The 18,973-nt window shown below is 37.4% G+C and overlaps 2 protein-coding genes and 1 non-coding gene across 10 annotated transcripts; 2 read left to right on the top strand and 1 right to left on the bottom strand.

Annotated features, from left to right (window-relative positions):
- The first annotated feature begins 663 nt into the window (after positions 1-663).
- Positions 664-8,585, top strand: LOC122006067 (transcriptional corepressor LEUNIG-like). 8 transcript variants are annotated; one of them, XM_042561402.1, is made up of 18 exons: positions 664-910; positions 1,333-1,430; positions 1,513-1,622; positions 2,307-2,633; positions 2,732-2,817; positions 3,083-3,170; positions 3,247-3,313; positions 3,557-3,567; positions 3,857-4,171; positions 4,290-4,469; positions 4,719-4,961; positions 5,078-5,195; positions 5,370-5,479; positions 5,591-5,740; positions 7,495-7,650; positions 7,740-7,856; positions 7,959-8,165; positions 8,299-8,585. In XM_042561402.1, the coding sequence occupies exons 1-18, from the start codon at positions 879-881 to the stop codon at positions 8,440-8,442; spliced, it is 2,559 nt and encodes an 852-aa protein (XP_042417336.1). In that variant the 5' UTR covers positions 664-878; the 3' UTR covers positions 8,443-8,585. The 8 variants fall into 8 exon arrangements, with proteins under 8 accessions (XP_042417336.1, XP_042417332.1, XP_042417335.1 ...); XM_042561398.1 differs by having other exon boundaries at positions 3,557-3,606; XM_042561401.1 differs by having other exon boundaries at positions 3,554-3,567.
- A 951-nt stretch (positions 8,586-9,536) lies between these two features.
- On the top strand, positions 9,537-9,607 carry TRNAG-GCC. The gene has a single exon. It is a non-coding gene; the product is annotated as a tRNA-Gly (tRNA).
- A 230-nt stretch (positions 9,608-9,837) lies between these two features.
- Positions 9,838-14,500, bottom strand: LOC122006066 (pentatricopeptide repeat-containing protein At3g22690-like). Its single transcript, XM_042561394.1, has 3 exons — positions 12,344-14,500; positions 10,319-10,443; positions 9,838-10,182 (listed from the first exon to the last, which is right to left on the bottom strand). The coding sequence occupies exon 1, from the start codon at positions 14,458-14,460 to the stop codon at positions 12,388-12,390; it is 2,073 nt and encodes a 690-aa protein (XP_042417328.1). The 5' UTR covers positions 14,461-14,500; the 3' UTR covers positions 9,838-10,182; positions 10,319-10,443; positions 12,344-12,387.
- Between the last annotated feature and the right edge of the window lie 4,473 nt (positions 14,501-18,973).

Genomic DNA, 18,973 nt, shown 5'->3' with positions numbered 1-18,973 from the left:
ATTTTCCCCGCGAGTTTGAAGCCCCGCGGGAAAAACCCGAAATGGGGATGGGAATCCTCGATTTTTCGGAGATGGGGTGGGTTTGGGGCGGGTATGAGAATACTATCCCCATCCCCGAACCCGCCCCGAATATTATTATTATTAATATTAATAAATAATAATATGATTTTTTTAAAAAAATATTAATAATAGTATTAATATTAATATTAAAATTTTGAAAATATTATTAATAATAATATTATTGATATTGATATTAATATTAATATTATCATTAATAATTATTATTAAATAATAATAATAATAATATAAATTAAATTTAGAAATGGGGCGGGGATGGGGAATCCCCGAATCCGTGGGTTCGGGTTCGGGGAATCCCCGAACCCGAAAAAATGAAAACGGGGCGGGGATGAAAATGGCAAACCCGCCCCCGCCCCGCCCCATTACCATCCCTAATAACGCTTGAATCTCTTACGAGGAAATTTTCTACGATCAGACCGGCCATCTCGAGGTGAAAAGTGAAATTTGAACACCCGAATTATTCCTAAAAAAATTATAGGAGGATATTTTAGAAATTAAATTATAAATGGAGGGGTGTTTTGATAAATTTTGAAAGAGAGAGGCACCCTTTTGATTGATTTATTTATTTTTTGTTTCCTTATTTTTAGACATTGTCCATGTTTTGTGTTGCTTCTATTTTATATCTCTTTGCTTGGCCTTTGTTTCCGGTGGCTCTAGGGTTTGGCTGGAAGCAGGAAGCTCAGGGGATTCATTAACCGGAAGGGATATTGTCCGAGGCGGAGGCTGAGCTCGTAGGGTATTTTTTCCGCTGGGGGAGATTTTGGCGATAGAGAGGGGCTGATTCGGTGTATCGCGGAATCATGTCGCAGACCAACTGGGAAGCCGACAAGATGTGAGCTTTCTGTAGTTTTGGCTGTAGTGCTCGGCGATTTGATGGATTTTAGGGGTTTGTAGGCGGTGCTGCTGTTTGTGTTCTTACCTTTGAGCTGGTCTTTGCTAGGGTTTTGAGCAACTTGTTATATTTCGGTTACTTTTTGAGAAAAAGAAAGTTTTTTTATCTATCCGAACTTCTCTCTGTTGATAAAAAGAAAGTTTTTTTTTTATCTATCCGAACTTCTCTCTGTTGATTTTATGGCTTTGACTAGTTACTTTTTATTCCAAAAATGTGGATTTTTTAGATCGTTCCTTTTGCCTGTAGTTTGAGTAACTGGTTTTATGTTTCTTTTAGTTCTTTTGAGTATGTTTTTTTGTTGTGAATGTGAAAAATGGTACCTTTGCTGATATTGGAGTCACTTACTGTGATGTTGAGACCAGGTTGGATGTCTACATTTATGATTATTTGGTGAAGAGGAACTTGCAGGCAACTGCTAAGGCTTTTCAAGCCGAAGCCAAGGTGTCGTCTGATCCAGTGGGTAGGTTGCAATTTGTTTTATGGTGTTTCTGTATATGGGTTGAGCTTATCCAAGAAATTGAACTCTTGGTCTTTTGTCACAGCTATTGATGCTCCCGGTGGGTTTCTATTCGAGTGGTGGTCTGTTTTTTGGGATATATTTATTGCTAGGACAAACGAAAAGCACTCAGATGCTGCTGCCTCATACATAGAGGTGAGGTTCTCAGTTGCAAAACATTATACTTTTGATGATAGCTCTCTTTTCATGCTAATGAGTTACTACCTATACTAGTCACAAATCAGGAACATACTTACTGCCTATATGTTTGGCAATACATTATTTTTTAAAAAAAAATTTTTGGCAAAGAGAAAGCCTTATGTTGAGAACCTATGATGCTCTGCAAACAAAATTTTGATGATAAGTTTTCTCCAACCATCATTTTACTAGCAGAAAAACTTTGGTCCTTGATTTTATCTGAACAAAGAAGAAAGGTGCATGCGGCTGTCTTCAGTGTCTGGAATTTGGCATGCATAATTATACTTGGATTGCACTATTTATTAGCATAGTATAACTTTTACTGTGGGACCATTGTTGCTGTTGCCCTTCAATTGGAAGATCCCAGTCATGTTCTTTCATGACCTCGCAGCAGTACAGCAGCAACAAAAGCTAATGCATCTCAGTGATAGGAGTAACACAAATAAAAGTAAAAGTTTATTTGGAATCAATTTACACACCTAATTTGTAGAAAATAAGTGATTTGAGAAAGATCTTACAGCTTGGAGTATCTACTATCTCTGAAACTTGATGCATGAATGCATTTGTTTGTGATATACTGGTCCTATGATAAGTTATCTATGCCTTTTTGAGTCTGAACACTGATGTTGAATTTTATGCTAGACTCAACTTTTAAAAGCAAGAGAGCAGCAACAGCAGCAACAACAGCAACCATCTCAACAGCAGCAGCAGCAACAGCAACAACAACAACAACATCTGCAAATTCAGCAACTGTTGTTACAGAGGCAGGCACAGCAGCAACAACAGCAACAACAACCACAGCGCAGAGAGGGAGCTCAGCTTTTAAATGGCAATGCTGGTGGACTTGTTACTCAAGATTCTTTGATGCGCCAGAATCCTGGAACTGCTAATGCATTGGCCACAAAAATGTATGAGGAACGGCTAAAGTTGCCCCTGCAACGAGATTCCTTAGACGAAGCTTCAGTTAAAGTACTACTATTAACATAGCACTATTTTACCCTAACACACTTGTCTAGTCTGTCATATATAGTATTTGATTCAATTGATCACTCATCTTCTCCATTCAGAGGTTTGGTGATAATGTGAGCCAGGTCATGGATCCAAACCATGCATCCATGCTAAAGTCAGCTGCAGCTCCAGCACAACCTTCAGGGTATGCTTGGTTGACATGGCTGAAAGTATTTGCCTCTAGCGTTTCATTTTTGTGACAGTTTGATAGCATGCATATCTATGTAACATATGAACTCAATAGTAGAATCCAAGGCCTTCAAATATTGACTTATTGTTGTACATATGTTATTCAACTCATTCTGTTTTGGCATGTTTCTTGAACTAAACTGTATGTTATTATGCTTGTTCTTCTGACATTATGTATTCTAATATATCTTAAGGTCCCTGATCCAATGCTTTAAATATAGGCATGTTTTGCATGGGTCAGCAGGTGGTCTATCAGGGCCTCTTCAGCAGGTTCAGACCCGGAATCAGCAAGTTCCTGGGTCATCGCAGGTATGATTTACTGAAATGTTGCTGTTTTAATTATCTATTGTTTGTTCTATGATTGTATGCTTTACAGGAAATAAAGAGTGAGATTAATCCAATTTTGAATCCGAGAGCTGCTGGTCCTGATGCTTCATTGATTGGAGTTCCAGGTAGCATCTGTTAGAAGTTTGAGTTTCTTAGGATTTTATTACTACTTTCTGTTATTATTTCTGATGCTATTGACCCAAGGAGAAATCGTTCTCTTACTTATGGACGGGTAAGGGCCAAGACATTTAGTGGTGGAAGTCAGTTTTCTTATTTGTTCAGCTTTTCACTTAATGATGCTAGCATTTGAGCAGACACACTAACCTTTTATTCAGCAGACTGACCAACTCTTTGTGCTTTGTTAGCAGGACCCAATCAGGTTGGTAACAATCTGACTCTTAAAGGCTGGCCACTGACAGTAAGTATAACTTTTGAAATAACTGAATTGGAAGATCCTAATTATCATTGTTTTTTTTTTAAATTTTATTGTAAAAAGATGTTCTAGTTTGCGAGATACTTGCAGTTACATTCTTTTGGTAGCTCAATATCCTGCCATGAACGTGAATTTCTTTCATTCTTTTGTTCTCTGTAGGAACTTTGATTTGGGCTTGGGAAGTATTGCTGGAAGCAAAATATCTTATGGTGCTTATTTCTTTGACATCTTATAGGGTCTTGATCAACTCCGTTCAGGACTTCTACAACAGCAAAAGTCATTTGTGCAGTCACCTCAATCACTTCAGCAACTGCAATTTCTAAGTCCACATCAACATCAGCTACTTCTCCAGGCACAGCAAAATCTGAACTCATCAGCTGCAGCAGATATTGATAATAGAAGACTAAGAATGCTTCTGAACAACAGGAACATAGTTCTAGGAAAGGATGGCCAGTCAAATGTTCTTAATGATGTCATACCCAATGTGGGTTCACCCATGCAATCTCCAAGTCCTCTGATGCCTCGCACCGATTCGGATTTATTAATGAAGGTTTGCAGCTTTTCCTTTCATTCTATGATGGTACATCATGCTGGACATTCATTTTATGATATGATGTCATACTGCACACTCACATTTTGCCTAACTATTTTTTCTATGCTTGTAATAGAAAATAGCTCAGTTGCAACCCCAACAACAACAAAGCAGCAGTCAGCAACAGCAGCTTCAACAACATGTCCTTTCAAGCCAACAGTCTCAAAATTCTAACCATCTGCTTCAAGAGAAACTTGCAGCAGTTAGTATGACTGTTGATGGAAGCATGTCAAATTCCTTTAGAGGGGCTGATCAGGTATTATTTTACCTTATCTTGGTATTGAATCAAACTTCTGTTTTTGTTGTATTATCATCATTAAGTTGCATTTGTCCCAACCATTTGGGGTTGGTTACACAAATCTTATTCCTCTATTGAGCTCTTTGTAAGTCTGTATTACTAGCAAATGTTGCTTTCTTTTCCTTTATAGCGAAAAGTAAAACAAAATCAGCATTTAGTCTCCTATTTCCCCATAAGTTTTAGCAACTATTTGTTAATGAATTGTAGACTTCAAACAATCAAAGTGGCCGTAAACGGAAGCAGGCTGTTTCATCCTCTGGTCCTGCAAATAGCTCTGGAACTGCAAATACTGCTGGGCCTTCCCCAAGCTCAGCACCCTCGACACCATCAACTCATACACCAGGAGATGTGATGTCAATGGCACAATTGCAACACAATGGTGGTTCATCTAAGCCTCTGATGATGTTTGGTGATGGGACTGGTCCTTTGACATCTCCCACTAACCAATTGGTAATTATTAGGATTGTTTGTTGTTTAGTAACTAAAGTTATGCTATGAACGTGCACTTTTGTATTTCTTAACTGGTACTTTTTCATGAATTGTGGATAACGATTTTTCACTTGCAGGCTGACATGGATCGCTTTGTGGAAGATGCATCTTTGGATGATAATGTAGAATCCTTTCTGTCCCATGATGATACTGACCCAAGAGATGTTGTTGGTCGCTCTATGGATTCTGCAAAAGGTTCTACCCCCTGCTCGTTCCCCCTGCTTGGTCTTTGTATCTGTTTTGAACATTCGAAGAATTACCTATCCTTTTTGCTTGCTTCCTTTTTCCTGTTTCTAACATTGGATGCAATTAAAGACTAAACTTTCCTGTTTTTAATGCATTCTCTCATATCAGTAATTGGCCTTTCAGGTTTCTCCTTTACTGAGATTGTAGCAACTAGAGCAAGTACAAATAAAGTTGTTTGTTGCCACTTTTCATCAGATGGAAAACTCCTTGCAACTGGAGGACATGATAAAAAGGTGAAATATAATATGATGCACACCAATTAATCGTCACTCATAATCCGGCTTTTTTCTTTTTTGAATAACTATCTTGCAGGATACTGATTAGTTATTGATTTTGTCATGCAGGCAGTTCTATGGCATGCTGATAGTTTGAAGCTCAAATCTACACTGGAGGAACACTCCCTGCTGATTACTGATGTTCGGTTTAGTTCAAGCTTGCCTCGTCTAGCTACATCGTCATTTGACAAGACTGTGAGAGTGTGGGATGCTGATAATGTTAGTATTTATCGATTAACTTGCGTTCCATTTCTCGTTTAAAAGCTTCTAATCATTTCAACATATTCATGGCTACTTGATTCTACTGTTTACTTGCATCCATCTCATTGCATCCATCTCATCTCATATATAGCTTCTCTACCTCATCACTTGCAGGAGAGTTCATATGTTTCTCCTGGCAGATACAAAGAATGTGGTACCTAACAATATTTTTGTTACCTACAAATAATTTATATTTGAGTTACCTAACAGTAGAAAATACTGCTTCTAGGTTCCAATTAGATCTGTCACAATCTGCAAATAGCTGAATCTCCAGAACTTTTTATATTGACTTGGAAGAATCAAAGTACTTCTTCGTTGTCCTAATAATTAATCAGGATGAGATCATGAGATGAAGTGCACATAGGTTACTCTATGAAGTTGTGCCAATTACCATCGCCATCTGTGTAGGTGTATACTATGCATTGTCTTATTTTTTGCTCAGGGATTTGCATGCTTGGCAATTAGCTATACCCTGGTTTGGACTATTCTTTCACACTTAGCTGATCTGTGACGTTTGGTCCAGTTAAGAGCGACCATTATGAGCATAAACTAGGCAACAAATGAGTGAACATGTAGGTGTTTGAGTTTATTCTATGTTTTTTTTATATATATCCAAATTGGAGATGTATTTGGGCATAAACAAACTGGGTTCTCTTCATGACAAGACTAAAATGATTGCAAGTTCAAACTGAACATGCTGGATGATATTCTATCACTAATAGTATATTTTTGACATATTTGATTGGGGCACTGGCCAGTTCATAGGGCAAGATTGTCTTTAAGAATCAGTTAATCTTAAATATCCTTACCATCATCCTAGATATAATTCTGATTTTGTTTAGGTAACTTTGCAGAGATGTGATATCTTTATCAGTTCTCATATAAATGGAAGTTTGTTTCTCATATAGATGCCCTAGTTAGATCATGTGAGACCATGATACATTAATCAAGAAAGCGAGAGATCAAAGAAACTTTAGGAATGATAAAATAAGATAAAATTTCATGTACGGGCTGTGGAATGTGCTTTTTTATTGGCAGGCTCAACTGCATGCCAGGAGTAGCTCTCTCCTGGCCCTATAATTAGCAACATAGAACAAAAAATGGATACTATAAACAAGGTGAGTGTTACTGACAATATAAATGCCACATGTGTCTGTCAACTGGTTCTCATACTGTGGTAGTAGATTTAGGTTAACCTACTTTTGACAAGCTAATCAAATATTAAGTTCTCAAGTTATATATAGGCTTATGTGCATTTTATAAGGGCAGTTAGTCTTATCAAGCAGAGTGAGGTCCATTAGATTATTTATCTTGACAAACCATGGCTTCTCTAATTTTTACCATCCAAAAGATCTCAAGGGGTTACATCTCAAAATCTTAGTTCATTTGTCCAGTAGTCAAAGAGATATACCACAACCAAATGTATTTTTCAATTTGAGAGAAGTATTAGTCTTCATGTATCACTTTCTTTGAACATATCACCATTGTCAGGAACGATGATTCAGTGCTTTTGCCCTTTTAAACACAATGCATTAATTTCTTACAAGTTGACTCTTTATTCATTGGCTGGACCAGTCAGGAACTTGAGAACCACTACAAACAGAAAATGTGATTTGTTCACTATGATGGTTGCTGCATTGCTTCTGTGATTTTTCTTCATTGAACATTCGAATTTCTAACAAATGACTTGTTATATGATTTCTGATGGACAGCCAGGCTATTCACTTCGAACTTTTACTGGCCATTCCACATCTGTCATGTCTCTGGACTTTCACCCAAGTAAAGAGGATCTTATCTGTTCTTGTGATGGTGATGGTGAAATGCGTTTCTGGAGTATAAACAACGGTAACTGTGCCAGAGTTTTTAAGGTACATATGAAATGGTACTATGGCTTTTACGATTTGTAAGTGCACATCCTTTTAATTTTCAACAAAGCTATTGATTTCTGCGCGCTCAGGGCGGAACTACTCAAATGAGGTTTCAGCCCCGTCAGGGTAGGTACTTGGCTGTTGCTGCAGAAAGCACCATATGCGTTCTAGATGTTGAAACACAATGTCGTAGGCATACGCTGCAGGTTGGTCGTTGTATCTGAAATCATATGGATTTCAGTTTATCTATTAATATATCTGAACTTGAACACCCATTGTGGCTCATTGACAATGCTGTTCGACTTCAGGGGCATACAAAGCATGTCGATTCCATCTGCTGGAACTCTTCTGGTGATCGTCTGGCTTCTGTCAGCGAGGACTCTGTCAGAGTTTGGTCTCTTGGTTTGGGAAGCGAAGGGGAATGTGTGCACGAGTTGAGTTGCAATGGAAGCAAGTTTCATTCATGTGTTTTTCACCCTAGCTATCAATCGCTGCTCATAATTGGTTGTTACCAGGCAAGTTTTTCTGCTTCGATATGGAAGTTCTATTTCTCCAATTTGTATTTCCAATAATTCTGTCGACCGTGTGGTATTTTATACTTCTTTGCAAGTTAATTTGTTCTGACCGTAAGTGGTCGGCGGGTTGCAGTCGCTAGAAGTTTGGGACATGAATGAGAACAAGACCATGACTCTTCCTGCTCATGAAGGTTTGATCGCAGCTTTGGCGGCTTCAAATGCGACTGGAGTGATTGCATCTGCCAGCCACGATAAGTTTGTTAAGCTCTGGAAATAGCCTTTTGTGAAGCAGAGAGGTAGTAAAATGCATTTGCTCGGAACACGACCGGCACGGGAAAGACTTTCGGTTGTAGTTTGTAGTGGCATTGGACATGTATTCTCTCGACATCTATATCCAAGTTAAATAGGGTTCTGTACTAATCGTGTGTTATGTTTTGGTGATCGGTTGCTGCTTTGTTCCGCCTAAAGACCAGTGTTTGTAACACCACAAAGAATTCGATTAGAAAGAAAGGAGGGGATGAATCCTTCCCCTCTTTGTATCTTGGGAAAATTGAAGGAAAGAAGTATGAGCTTGCAAGATCCGTTTAAACTCGTTTACTCAATCTGATCGGGCGAGAAGTTGGTTATCTGAAAGGGGTGTTCCCTTAGGGGATGAGTCGGGTCGGATGCTGCCTTGTATCCATGAGAAAAGTTAGAGGTCGGAGTCTTGTCATTGACCTTTAGGCATGCTAAAGTCAGTGCAATTCAGTTGGCATGGTTGAGCCATTTTGAGGGATGTAGTAAGGGCGCTCTTTCTCTCTTTCTTGGATCCTTCAAATCTATTTGAATTTTAATTTACCATCTAATTAGATCACTAAGATTTCCTTTTGATATCAGGTCATCTAGATCAATTGACTCCAACTATCAGGTGTTAGGTCCTTGATCCATTTGAACTTCTTGCTTGTCTTTTACAATTTGTTAAGACTTTCAAACTTATCCGGGACTAGAGTTTTCGTCGGTTGAGTAAATAGTTTACCTATTTAGTTAATTTGTTAGATTATAATAAGACTTAAAATATTATAATATCAAAAATTAAGATTTAATTATGATACTTTACATCAATCATTTTTTTTTTATAAATATTTGACCATCAAGATTTATATATGATCCATGGAATGCGATTCGAGTCATTGTTAGTATTGACCTCTACTTGTCCGATCGAGTCTCTCGACACTAGTTGACTATGATATTTTGACGACATAAAAGTAAAGGATTTCCTATGTTACATTCATTCATAATAATTTTAATTAAAATATCAAAATATAAAGATTATTTTTCAGTTGATTAGAGTATATTAAATTTAAATATTTTAACAATCTCTTGGAATAACTAGCACCAGTGGTCTAGTGGTAGAATAGTACCCTGCCACGGTACAGACCCGGGTTCGATTCCCGGCTGGTGCAGAGCTTTTTTATTTATTTATTTTTAATTTAAAAAAATGCCTTTTTAATTTTTAAAAAATGCCTTTTCGCCTCTGCTCCCGATTAACATTCATTTCACATGAACTGTCAATGATTGAATAAAAATAAACCAAGAAAAAAACAAAAAAATCTTAATATGTTCATATTTATAGTCCAGAAAATAAAAAATCAGAAAATTTATTATCCAATTCAAGGACAAAAAAAAGTTGTGAAATCAACTAGAGATTCCAGTTAAATAGAAGCATGGAACAAATGCTAGAAGTTGAAATTGTGCATCAACTTCAACATCCATTAATACAAAATAATATAAAATTGACTCCTCAATTTGAGGAAGCAATTTTGATTTTGATTTTTATTTATTACGGCGGTCGACTAATCACTCAAGCTCCAGCTCCTTCTAGCTCATACAATTGCCTTATGATCCTTTCCCTCTTCGCTTTCAAAGCATCAATCTTGGCATCGATATTCTCTACCATTGCCCTAAGCTTGGCTGGATCCCTCGTCGTCTCATCCCCGCCCTCGATGTGTCCATGACTCACATTCTCTTTGTCTGCCATCTACAAGAAAATGAAAGAAAGAAAGAAAGAAAAGGGAAACGATGAGTTATTTTGATGCGAGACAAATATTGAATTTTGAAATCGAAGATGTTTTGCTTGTCTTGCAAATTAACATGGAGAAAAGGAAGATACTGACCTTTAAACTCCAAGGGATAGAACAGTTTTCAGGTAATGGATTCTATTATGAGCAATTTATAGGGGACTATATTGTGGCAAAAATAGCCTTTGCTCCTTTAAACTTGGTCGATCTTCTTTTGCTCTCTACCACAAGATTCAGAATTTAATAAAAATATTTAGAAATGAAATAAGAACAAATAGTAAAAGAATTTTTCATTTTTTTCCCTCCCTTGTAAATTCAACCTTTACCAAATTGACCACATACAAACTGAAAACTCAAAGTGTACTTTACAATTACAAAAATTTACACATCATAATTTAAGAAACTCAACTAAACATGTTTACTTTATAAAAGAATTAGAACTAAATAGCTAAATTTCTCTCATTTTTTATCTTTATGTATCGAGAATAAGAAGAAATTTAAGAGTCCCCATAGAGAAACAAAGAGACATGTGCTGAGATAATAAGGTATTAGCATTATTTGATGAAGGGCAAATTTGAAAGATAAAGAGTATTGCGAACGACAATCAATATGAAACTACTTTTTCTCAATCTATGTTTTAATCGAAAGAAATTCATTTAAAATGTTTGAGGGAAAAATTACCTATGCAATTCATCATTGAGAAAGAAAATTTATCTATCCAGACAATAAAAATTCAAAGTACTAGGACCTTTTTTCCATTTCGGATCGACTTTTTATTTGAGTGGCCTCTTTCCTTGGGAATGCAATGGCTTAATAAGAAACAAGTTGAACAAAAAAGATAAAATACAAGTATAATATAACTAAATTCTAAAAGACCAAATATGATTTGATTTAATGAGACTGAAACACAGAAGATAGTTGCATAATTATACATTAGCGAAAATGCACTATTATCTAAGACAAATACAAGTAAATTTTAGTTAGATTTTTATTTATTTGGTAATCAGAAAATGATGAACCAAAAACAAATTTTAATTGAAGAAACACAAAAAATAAGTTAGATTTAGTTTGATTCGAGTTAACCAAACAATTGTCAATATATTACAAATATTAGTTAGGGAAATAAAAATTAGCTTAGAAAACTCAAGATTATAGTTTTTTCTTGAAAGTCTACAATTTGAAAAACCAAACTGGTTGAATAATAATAAATTTAATCCAAACCAACCAATTTTTTTAAATAAAAAATAAAAAAAATCTGGGAAGAATTAGGTGTGATTTTGAAAGACGATAAAATAAAAACAAGGTTAAAATGACATGAATGTGTATAAAGACGACAGGTAATTCATATAGATAGATGAAATAAATTGATCTAAGTTGAAAATGGGAAAGAAAAAAAAATCAAGCAAAAACTTAGTTAATGTAATTATATATGAAAAAATTTTACAAGGCCTTTGTTTTGTTGATTTAGTTGCAATTTTATTCATCATCTTCTATAGACCTGCAATTGCTTTGCAAATTTATCAACTGCATATAAAATCATGACCATAGAGAAATTTGCCCCTATGGGCTGGCGCAGTTGGTTCATTCAAGGATGTTGATGTGAATAAGCTTGGGTCAATTCTCAGCAGGTGTGGAATACCCCGCTGGTTGTCTCAACTTCTCCTTGCATGTGCTGCTATTGTTGGGCGCAACTCCCTATGATTTATCTCCCTTCCGGACAATAGGGGGCTACCTTGGAGAGGCCCCCGAGGTGACGATTTCACCTTTTGCTACCAATGACCATGGAGAAATTTACTCTTAGACTTATCAAGCAACAGAATCTTTACCAAGTTTCTTGTACTAAGCAAGTTTTATAGATTGCAGTTTCCAATCTAGACAATAAGGGATTGAGAAATGGACGTGACGTGACTCCTTAGGGTAGCGTAGCAAAAAACAACCATCTCTATGTAAGGCCATTGGTTTAAAGATGCTCAAATGGATTCAAGTCCCTAGGAAAAACTCACATCTTAGTACGAGGCAATGAAGAACCAAACATTGCAACAGATATATATGAACTTGTTTTTCCTGTATACAGAGTTAGGATTTAAGAATTTTCTATAAATAAATAAATAAAACGTGTACCTTTTTGGCATAAAAATACAAACAATTGGTAGTTTGGTTCAAAGTCATGATCTGTCTTCCACTAAGAATTCATGAGCCCCATCCACTTCAATCGAACTGAGTCCAGGGGATTTAACAATCATCTTGCTTCCCATGAGAGTTCTCACTTGCCCCACCTCATCCCACCTACGAGCCTCAGCATACAAGTTTGAAATCAGCGCATGTGCCCCTTCATCACCAGGCGATAGCTTGATGATGTTTTGCAAGATCTTCTCAGCTAGCTCAACCTTCCCTTGGATTCTACAAGCAGAAAGGATTGAGCCCCATATGAGATGGTTTGGTCCCAAAGGCATTTTTTTTATGACATCCATTGCTTCATCTATGAATCCAGCTCTAGCTAGTAAGTCAATTAAACAACCATAGTGTTCGACTCCAGGAGAAACACCATATAGTTCAGACATCAAATTGAAATAAGCTAGCCCCTCATTTACCATTCCAGAATGTGTACAAGCAGAAAGAACAGCCATGAATGTCACATTGTCAGGTTTTACATCCCTGAGTTCATGCATTTGATTGAAGAGATGTATAGCTTCTCTTCCTTGTCCATTAGTTGCAAGACCACCGATCATTGCATTCCATGTGTGGGAATCTTTATGAGGCATCCCATGGAAAATTTGCATTGCTACATCAGTGCAACCACACTTGGCATACATATCAATGAGTGCGTTTTGTAAACAAACATCTTTTTTTATTTCATTTTCTTCGATATAAGCATGGATAAGTTTGCCCTGGTCTAGAGCCCCGAGCTGGGAGCAAGCCGATAAAAGACTAACCATGGTGACTTCGTTTCCTTTCACATTAGAAAGCTGCATCTCTTCAAAGAAGGTTAAAGCTTCCTTATAGAGATTACCTTGAACGTAGCCTGATATCAAAGCTGTCCACGAGAAAACATCCCTCACAGGCATCTCACGGAAGATGGATTCAGCTTCTGAGAAATCCCCGCATTTGGCATACATGTTGATCAAGGCATTTCCAAGAAAGACATCACAAACTTCCAAATTTTCCTCCACAAAAGCATGGAGGAGTTTGCCCTGCTGCAGATTGCCCAATTGAGCACATGCTGACAAAGCAGCAGAGATTGTTATTCCATCTGGCCTTTCATTTCTGCATGTCATCTCTTGGTAGATATTCAACGCTTCTTTGTGGTGTCCACTAAGAACTAACCCAGAAATCAGCACGTTCCATGTTGCAGTATTAGTAGTAGGCATAGACTTCAACACATTAAGGGCATCTATCAGACTGCCACACTTCGCGTACATGCTTATCACTGAGTTGCCGATGTCAATGTCGAATTCCCATCCATATTCCATAATTTGAGAGTGAAGCAAAGAACCTCTACCGAGAGCATATAATTCACCACAAGCTGATAACAGGCTTGTTAAAGTGAACTTGTTTGGCTCAATGCCAACCTTTCTCATCTCATCAAACAACCTAAAACCTTCATCTAACTGATTCTGTTGCAAATAACCAGATATCATCGACGTCCACGAAACCACATCCTTCTGCGGCATTTCATCAAACACCTTCCTCGCAACGTCAATATCGCCGCAGCCGCTATAGAAGTTGATGAATCCCGACATCACAAACATGTCCGAATCGAAGCCAAATCGTGTAGCCATTGCATGGACTGAGCTTCCATCACGCAGACTTCCGAGTTGCGCGCATGCTCTCGACACGGTAGAGAAGGTGTAGCTATCAGGAGGGAAGTCTGCACGACGGAGCAGCAGCTTAAAGGCAGAGAGGGCGTCATGAGGAGCACAGTGGTGGGTGTAGCCCCTAATGATAGAGTTCCACATGAAAATATTTGGTTGGGGAATCAGATCGAACAGGCGGCGGGCGGCGGTCATGTTGGAGATGGCGGAGGGGGAAGTGAAGACCGCGAGGAGTCGGCTGGCGGCGAAGGTGTCTTCGACGAGGCGAGAGCGGATCATGCGAGCGTGTACCTGAGCGAGCTGCGATCTGTTGGAGCAGCTTTCGAGGAAGAGGAGGAGGAAGCGGCGGTGATCGCCGGAGCTCCATGCCTCGGTGAGCTTCTTTGCCGCGAGGAGTCGCCTGGGATCGAAGTAAAGATAGCGCATCTAACGGCGTCGCAAGGCGTGCGCGGTTCGACTGGGACCCTGATAGTTTCGGCAATTTAATGGACCACTAAGTTTAAAATACCCAAATTCTTTAGTGTCTAGCAATCATATGCTCCATGAAAAAAGTTTAAGGAAAAAATTCAAGAATAGATATATAAAGTTATGATGCATCATGTCATTTTTTATAAATCCCATCATTTTATGTGTATATTCTTGAGTTTTTCCTTGAATTTTTTTCCTTGAACATATCATTTTTCTTTTCTTATATAACGTTTGATTTTGTTCTAAATCGAAATGGAAATGAGAATCATAAGTATTATTCTTTAAAAAAATATAGATCCGTTACATTAACGGTCTCTCTAATACCTGCCATATGAATATGGAGAGAGGTACATATAGGTACACAGGCATTAGACGCATGATGGGATCCACCGTCTATGCTACGCCCTGGGGGCAATTATTCTTAAAAAATAAAGTTTAGTTAGTTGAATATTTTCTATCTGAATGAATCTAAATTTTTTTTATCCTTAGAGAAAAATAAGAGAAAAAATTAGATGCGAGTGAAAGTTGAATGCGAGAGAAAAATATGATGAGAGAGGATGATGAAAGAGAAAGTGTGATGAGAGATAAAATATGATAGGAAAAAATGAAGAGAGAGAAAATATGATGAGAGAAAATGAGAAAAAAGAGTATGATGAGATAGAGCGTGGTGAGAGAGGATGAGGAGAGAGAAAATATGATGGGAGAAAATGAAGAGATAGAAAGTGTAATGAGAGAAAATAAGGAGAGATAATGATTAAGGAGAGAAACAGTATAATAAGAGAGAAAGTGTGATGAGAAAAAAGATGAAAGAGAGTGTGATGGGGGAGAAAACATGATGATAGAGAATGAGCAGAGAGAAAGTACGATAAAAAGAATATGATGAGAAAAAATGAGGAGAGAGAGTCTAATGGGAGAGATTGGTGAGAGAGAATGTATGATGAGAGAGAAAGCATGATGAGAGAGATTGTGGACTTTATAAATTCTAGCAATACCTCTAGACTTTTAAATTCTAGAGCCCTAGAATTTAAAAGTCTAGAGGTATTGAAATTAGACTTTTATAAACTCTTTACAAATTTAGTAGTATTCAAAATAGATTTTCAAAGAGTTATAAAAAATCATGTGGTATTCAAACTTGACTTTTAAAGACTCCATAGAAGTTTAAAGGTATCCAAAATTGCAATAGATTTCCAAGGATTCTTAGAAAATTCTTTAGTATATATTTAAATGCCTTAGGTATTACCATAAAAAATAAAAAATTGTCTTCCATTTTACCTAGAGATTTTGACAGATTTTAATCGCACTAAACTCTCTCAAGACGTCTCGGGTTGTCTCCTCTCACGATAAAAAAAACCTCCTCTCACGACAAAAAAATTCTCCTTCAAAGGTATGATTGTTACTGTTTCGATTGTTCGTCTACAATTTTCCCCTTATTTCATAACGATTGTTACTGTTTCAATTGTTCGTCTATATATCTACAATTTTTCCCATCCCGATTGGTACCATAAACATATATATCTGTCTACCGTCTCTAACACAATCTCTAATGATTAGTATATACTTTTTTCAACTCTATGGGTCAACGTAAGTAAATATTGAATTATTATACGAATAGTGGAGCAAAATTTTTTGTTTGATTTCAATTTTTTAATGGGTGTTTGATTTTATTTTTTCTTTTACAAAGCACAATTTGTATATGGAAAATTAATAGTAGAATTTATTATATCTCTAACGATTACTATTATATTACTAGAATATGGAAAATGTTGCTGATTTTGGATTTATATAATTTGGGAAAAATGGAGCAGCTGCTCTATGTTCTGTAATTTCCAATATTCATTTTAGTAAAGAACAAAGGATCAAAGAAAATATCAATTATTTATCAATTTTTATACATGATGGCTTGCTTTTATAAACATGTGCAAATATGTAACCGAGAATGTATGAACTTTGAGGCATTAGGGAGAGCATATAAATAACATAGTATTTTATTTTCATTGCAGTAGATATGATGGTCAAACCTGGATCTGCAGTGCCAGAAAAAATAAGAGAGAGCACAAGATTTTACCCTTACTTTAAAGTAAGTATGAAATTCTTTTATTATTATCATTATTATTATTATTATTATTATTTGTAACGACCCGCCTTCTATTGGCTAGGCTGTAAGGCCGGACCGTCACATTATGTTGTGCTAAGCTATATCCATGACCATTACTAAGTCTAGGTGCGGAAAACTGTACCAATTTAAAACCTTGCTAAGCTAATCCAAGTTCTTGGTACTACATGTGCTAAGGGATGCAATCTAAGGTATACATGGCATATCCTACATCCCCTATGGTCAAGAAGCTGAATTACAATGTCTCTTGGTCGAAACCCAACTTCCCAATCGATCCAGATTGAACTCAATCGATTGCAAGCTGTTGAATCGAGCCATGGATCGATTCAGATGGCTACTGTGCTCGGGGAAATATTCTGGATCGATCGGCTGATCGATCCAGACTGGCCAATCGATCCATTGATCGATTCTAGAGCTCTCTGTTCGCGGGAGCGATTTCCCCGATCGATCGGCTGATCGATCCAGGACCTTACTGTTCGCGACAGAATGCGACTGGATCGATCGGCTGATCGATCCAGAAGCTTACTGTTTGCGGAACCAGGCTCCCAATTAATCCACTGATCGATTGAGGGCCCCCAATCGATCCACTGATCGATCGGGGTTTCTGATTTCGCAGCAAAATTCTGATTTCAGCACTGTTTCGTGCCAAACTCACCTATAAGAGTTCTATATTAGCTGAAACATACCAATAACACATAACTAGGATTATGAGCATAAGTACTGACAATCTAACGAAGTCTTTTACGATTCAAAGCATTAAAATAACTAGAAATGTGGAAAATGACACTATATAAAAGCTAAAGTCTTAGTTTGCTAATTTATCCAAGATCTTCATTCCAGGTTCCTTCCACACACATCTTCATCGCATTAACCTCCAGCCTCCGCTAATCCATCTTTCCTTTACCTTTATCTGCAGTATAAGGAAAGAAGTATCTGTAAGCTTTACGCTTAGTAAGAAACCATCTACCTCACAAAACATGCATACGATGCAATTCATGCTTTGAAAACATGCTATTTGAAATATGTGCTGAACAGGTGAGAGCATGGCATAGTATCATACAACATGAGAACCAAAACTAATCATAGAACTATCACATGTATCAATAATGAAAACTAAGCTGAAGCATGAACTGAGCTAAAACTAAAACTAAGCTAGAACTGAGTTTAAACTGTATACACAACTGATTTGTGAGTTTTGAAAACTATTTATCATAGATAGGTGAAAATACATAATCATGCTGCTGATGGGCCCGACAACTGTACCTGCTATGCGCGCATCCCTAACTAGACCCGGGTTTGCAAGTCCCGAATTTAGTAGGGTTACTAGGTTATCTAAACCTAGGGACGACTGTGGGAGCCCAACCCAATGGATATCTAATCCAGTATAGTGCCACTGCTAAAATAAAATACTGATTATAGCTGAGTTCTTCTTATATTGCTATTTCCAGGTTATCTGAACCTAGAACTAGGTTATCTGAACCTAGAGGCAACTGTGGGAGCCCACCCATTGGACCGTAGTCCCATAAAGACTGTAATAAAACTGGACATGCTATAAAAATGCTTCTAGTGCATTTTCTGAGCTATTACAATGCCTAGTTGCATTTTAAATAAGCTGCACCTACTATCGAGCACTTGGTGTGCGCTATTGCTCAACCTATGTGCCCAAAAATCCATATACTACTAAACTAAAACATGAAATCATACGAAAGCTACTTATACTGCAGGTGAGGAGTTTCTTACCTCCTGCGCTAGTTTTCTTACGATTCTAATCGCTAAATTTCCTGAGAAGACGATCCTTTTGACGATCTTCACGTGGCTATGCGTTCCTCTCGTGGAGGGGAGCGTCCCCGTATCCAAGATGTCACCGGAAGAAGCCCTTGGGACCCTAGGGATGGAGCCCTAGGCGTGCTTGTGGTTGGCGCCGAGAGGAGAAGAGTAGGGAGAGGGGCGGCGTGGGTAAGGTTTTTGAGGGAGAGGAGAGTTACGTTAAAAATAACTCTTCACTTAATTCTTCCCTATTTATATTAAGTGGGTAATTCAGCCCAACTCAAATATAAATATAATTGTTCCCCTTTCCTTTCAGCACGGCCCTGCTGGGTTCACTTGGTTACTAGAGTCCACTATAAGTCGTAGGACCCAGTAGGTCTTGGGTTCAATTCCCGTTTAAGCTATTTTACGTTTCTATTTATTTTTGCTACTTCGGCTACTCTAAAAATTCTGTAAAAATATCCTAAAATTCCAGAAAAATACTAAGATATTTATAAAAGTATTTCGAGAATTTTTGGGCGTTACAATCCCCCATACCTTATAAAAAGTTCATCCTCGAACTTAGAATAATTCTGGGTATTTCTGTCTCAT

The sequence above is a fragment of the Zingiber officinale genome, chromosome 7B (assembly GCF_018446385.1).
Source record: "Zingiber officinale cultivar Zhangliang chromosome 7B, Zo_v1.1, whole genome shotgun sequence".
Taxonomy (NCBI): Eukaryota; Viridiplantae; Streptophyta; class Magnoliopsida; order Zingiberales; family Zingiberaceae; genus Zingiber; species Zingiber officinale.
The sequence above is the reverse complement of the archived record's forward strand: the minus strand, read 5'-3'. Positions and strand labels throughout refer to the sequence as shown.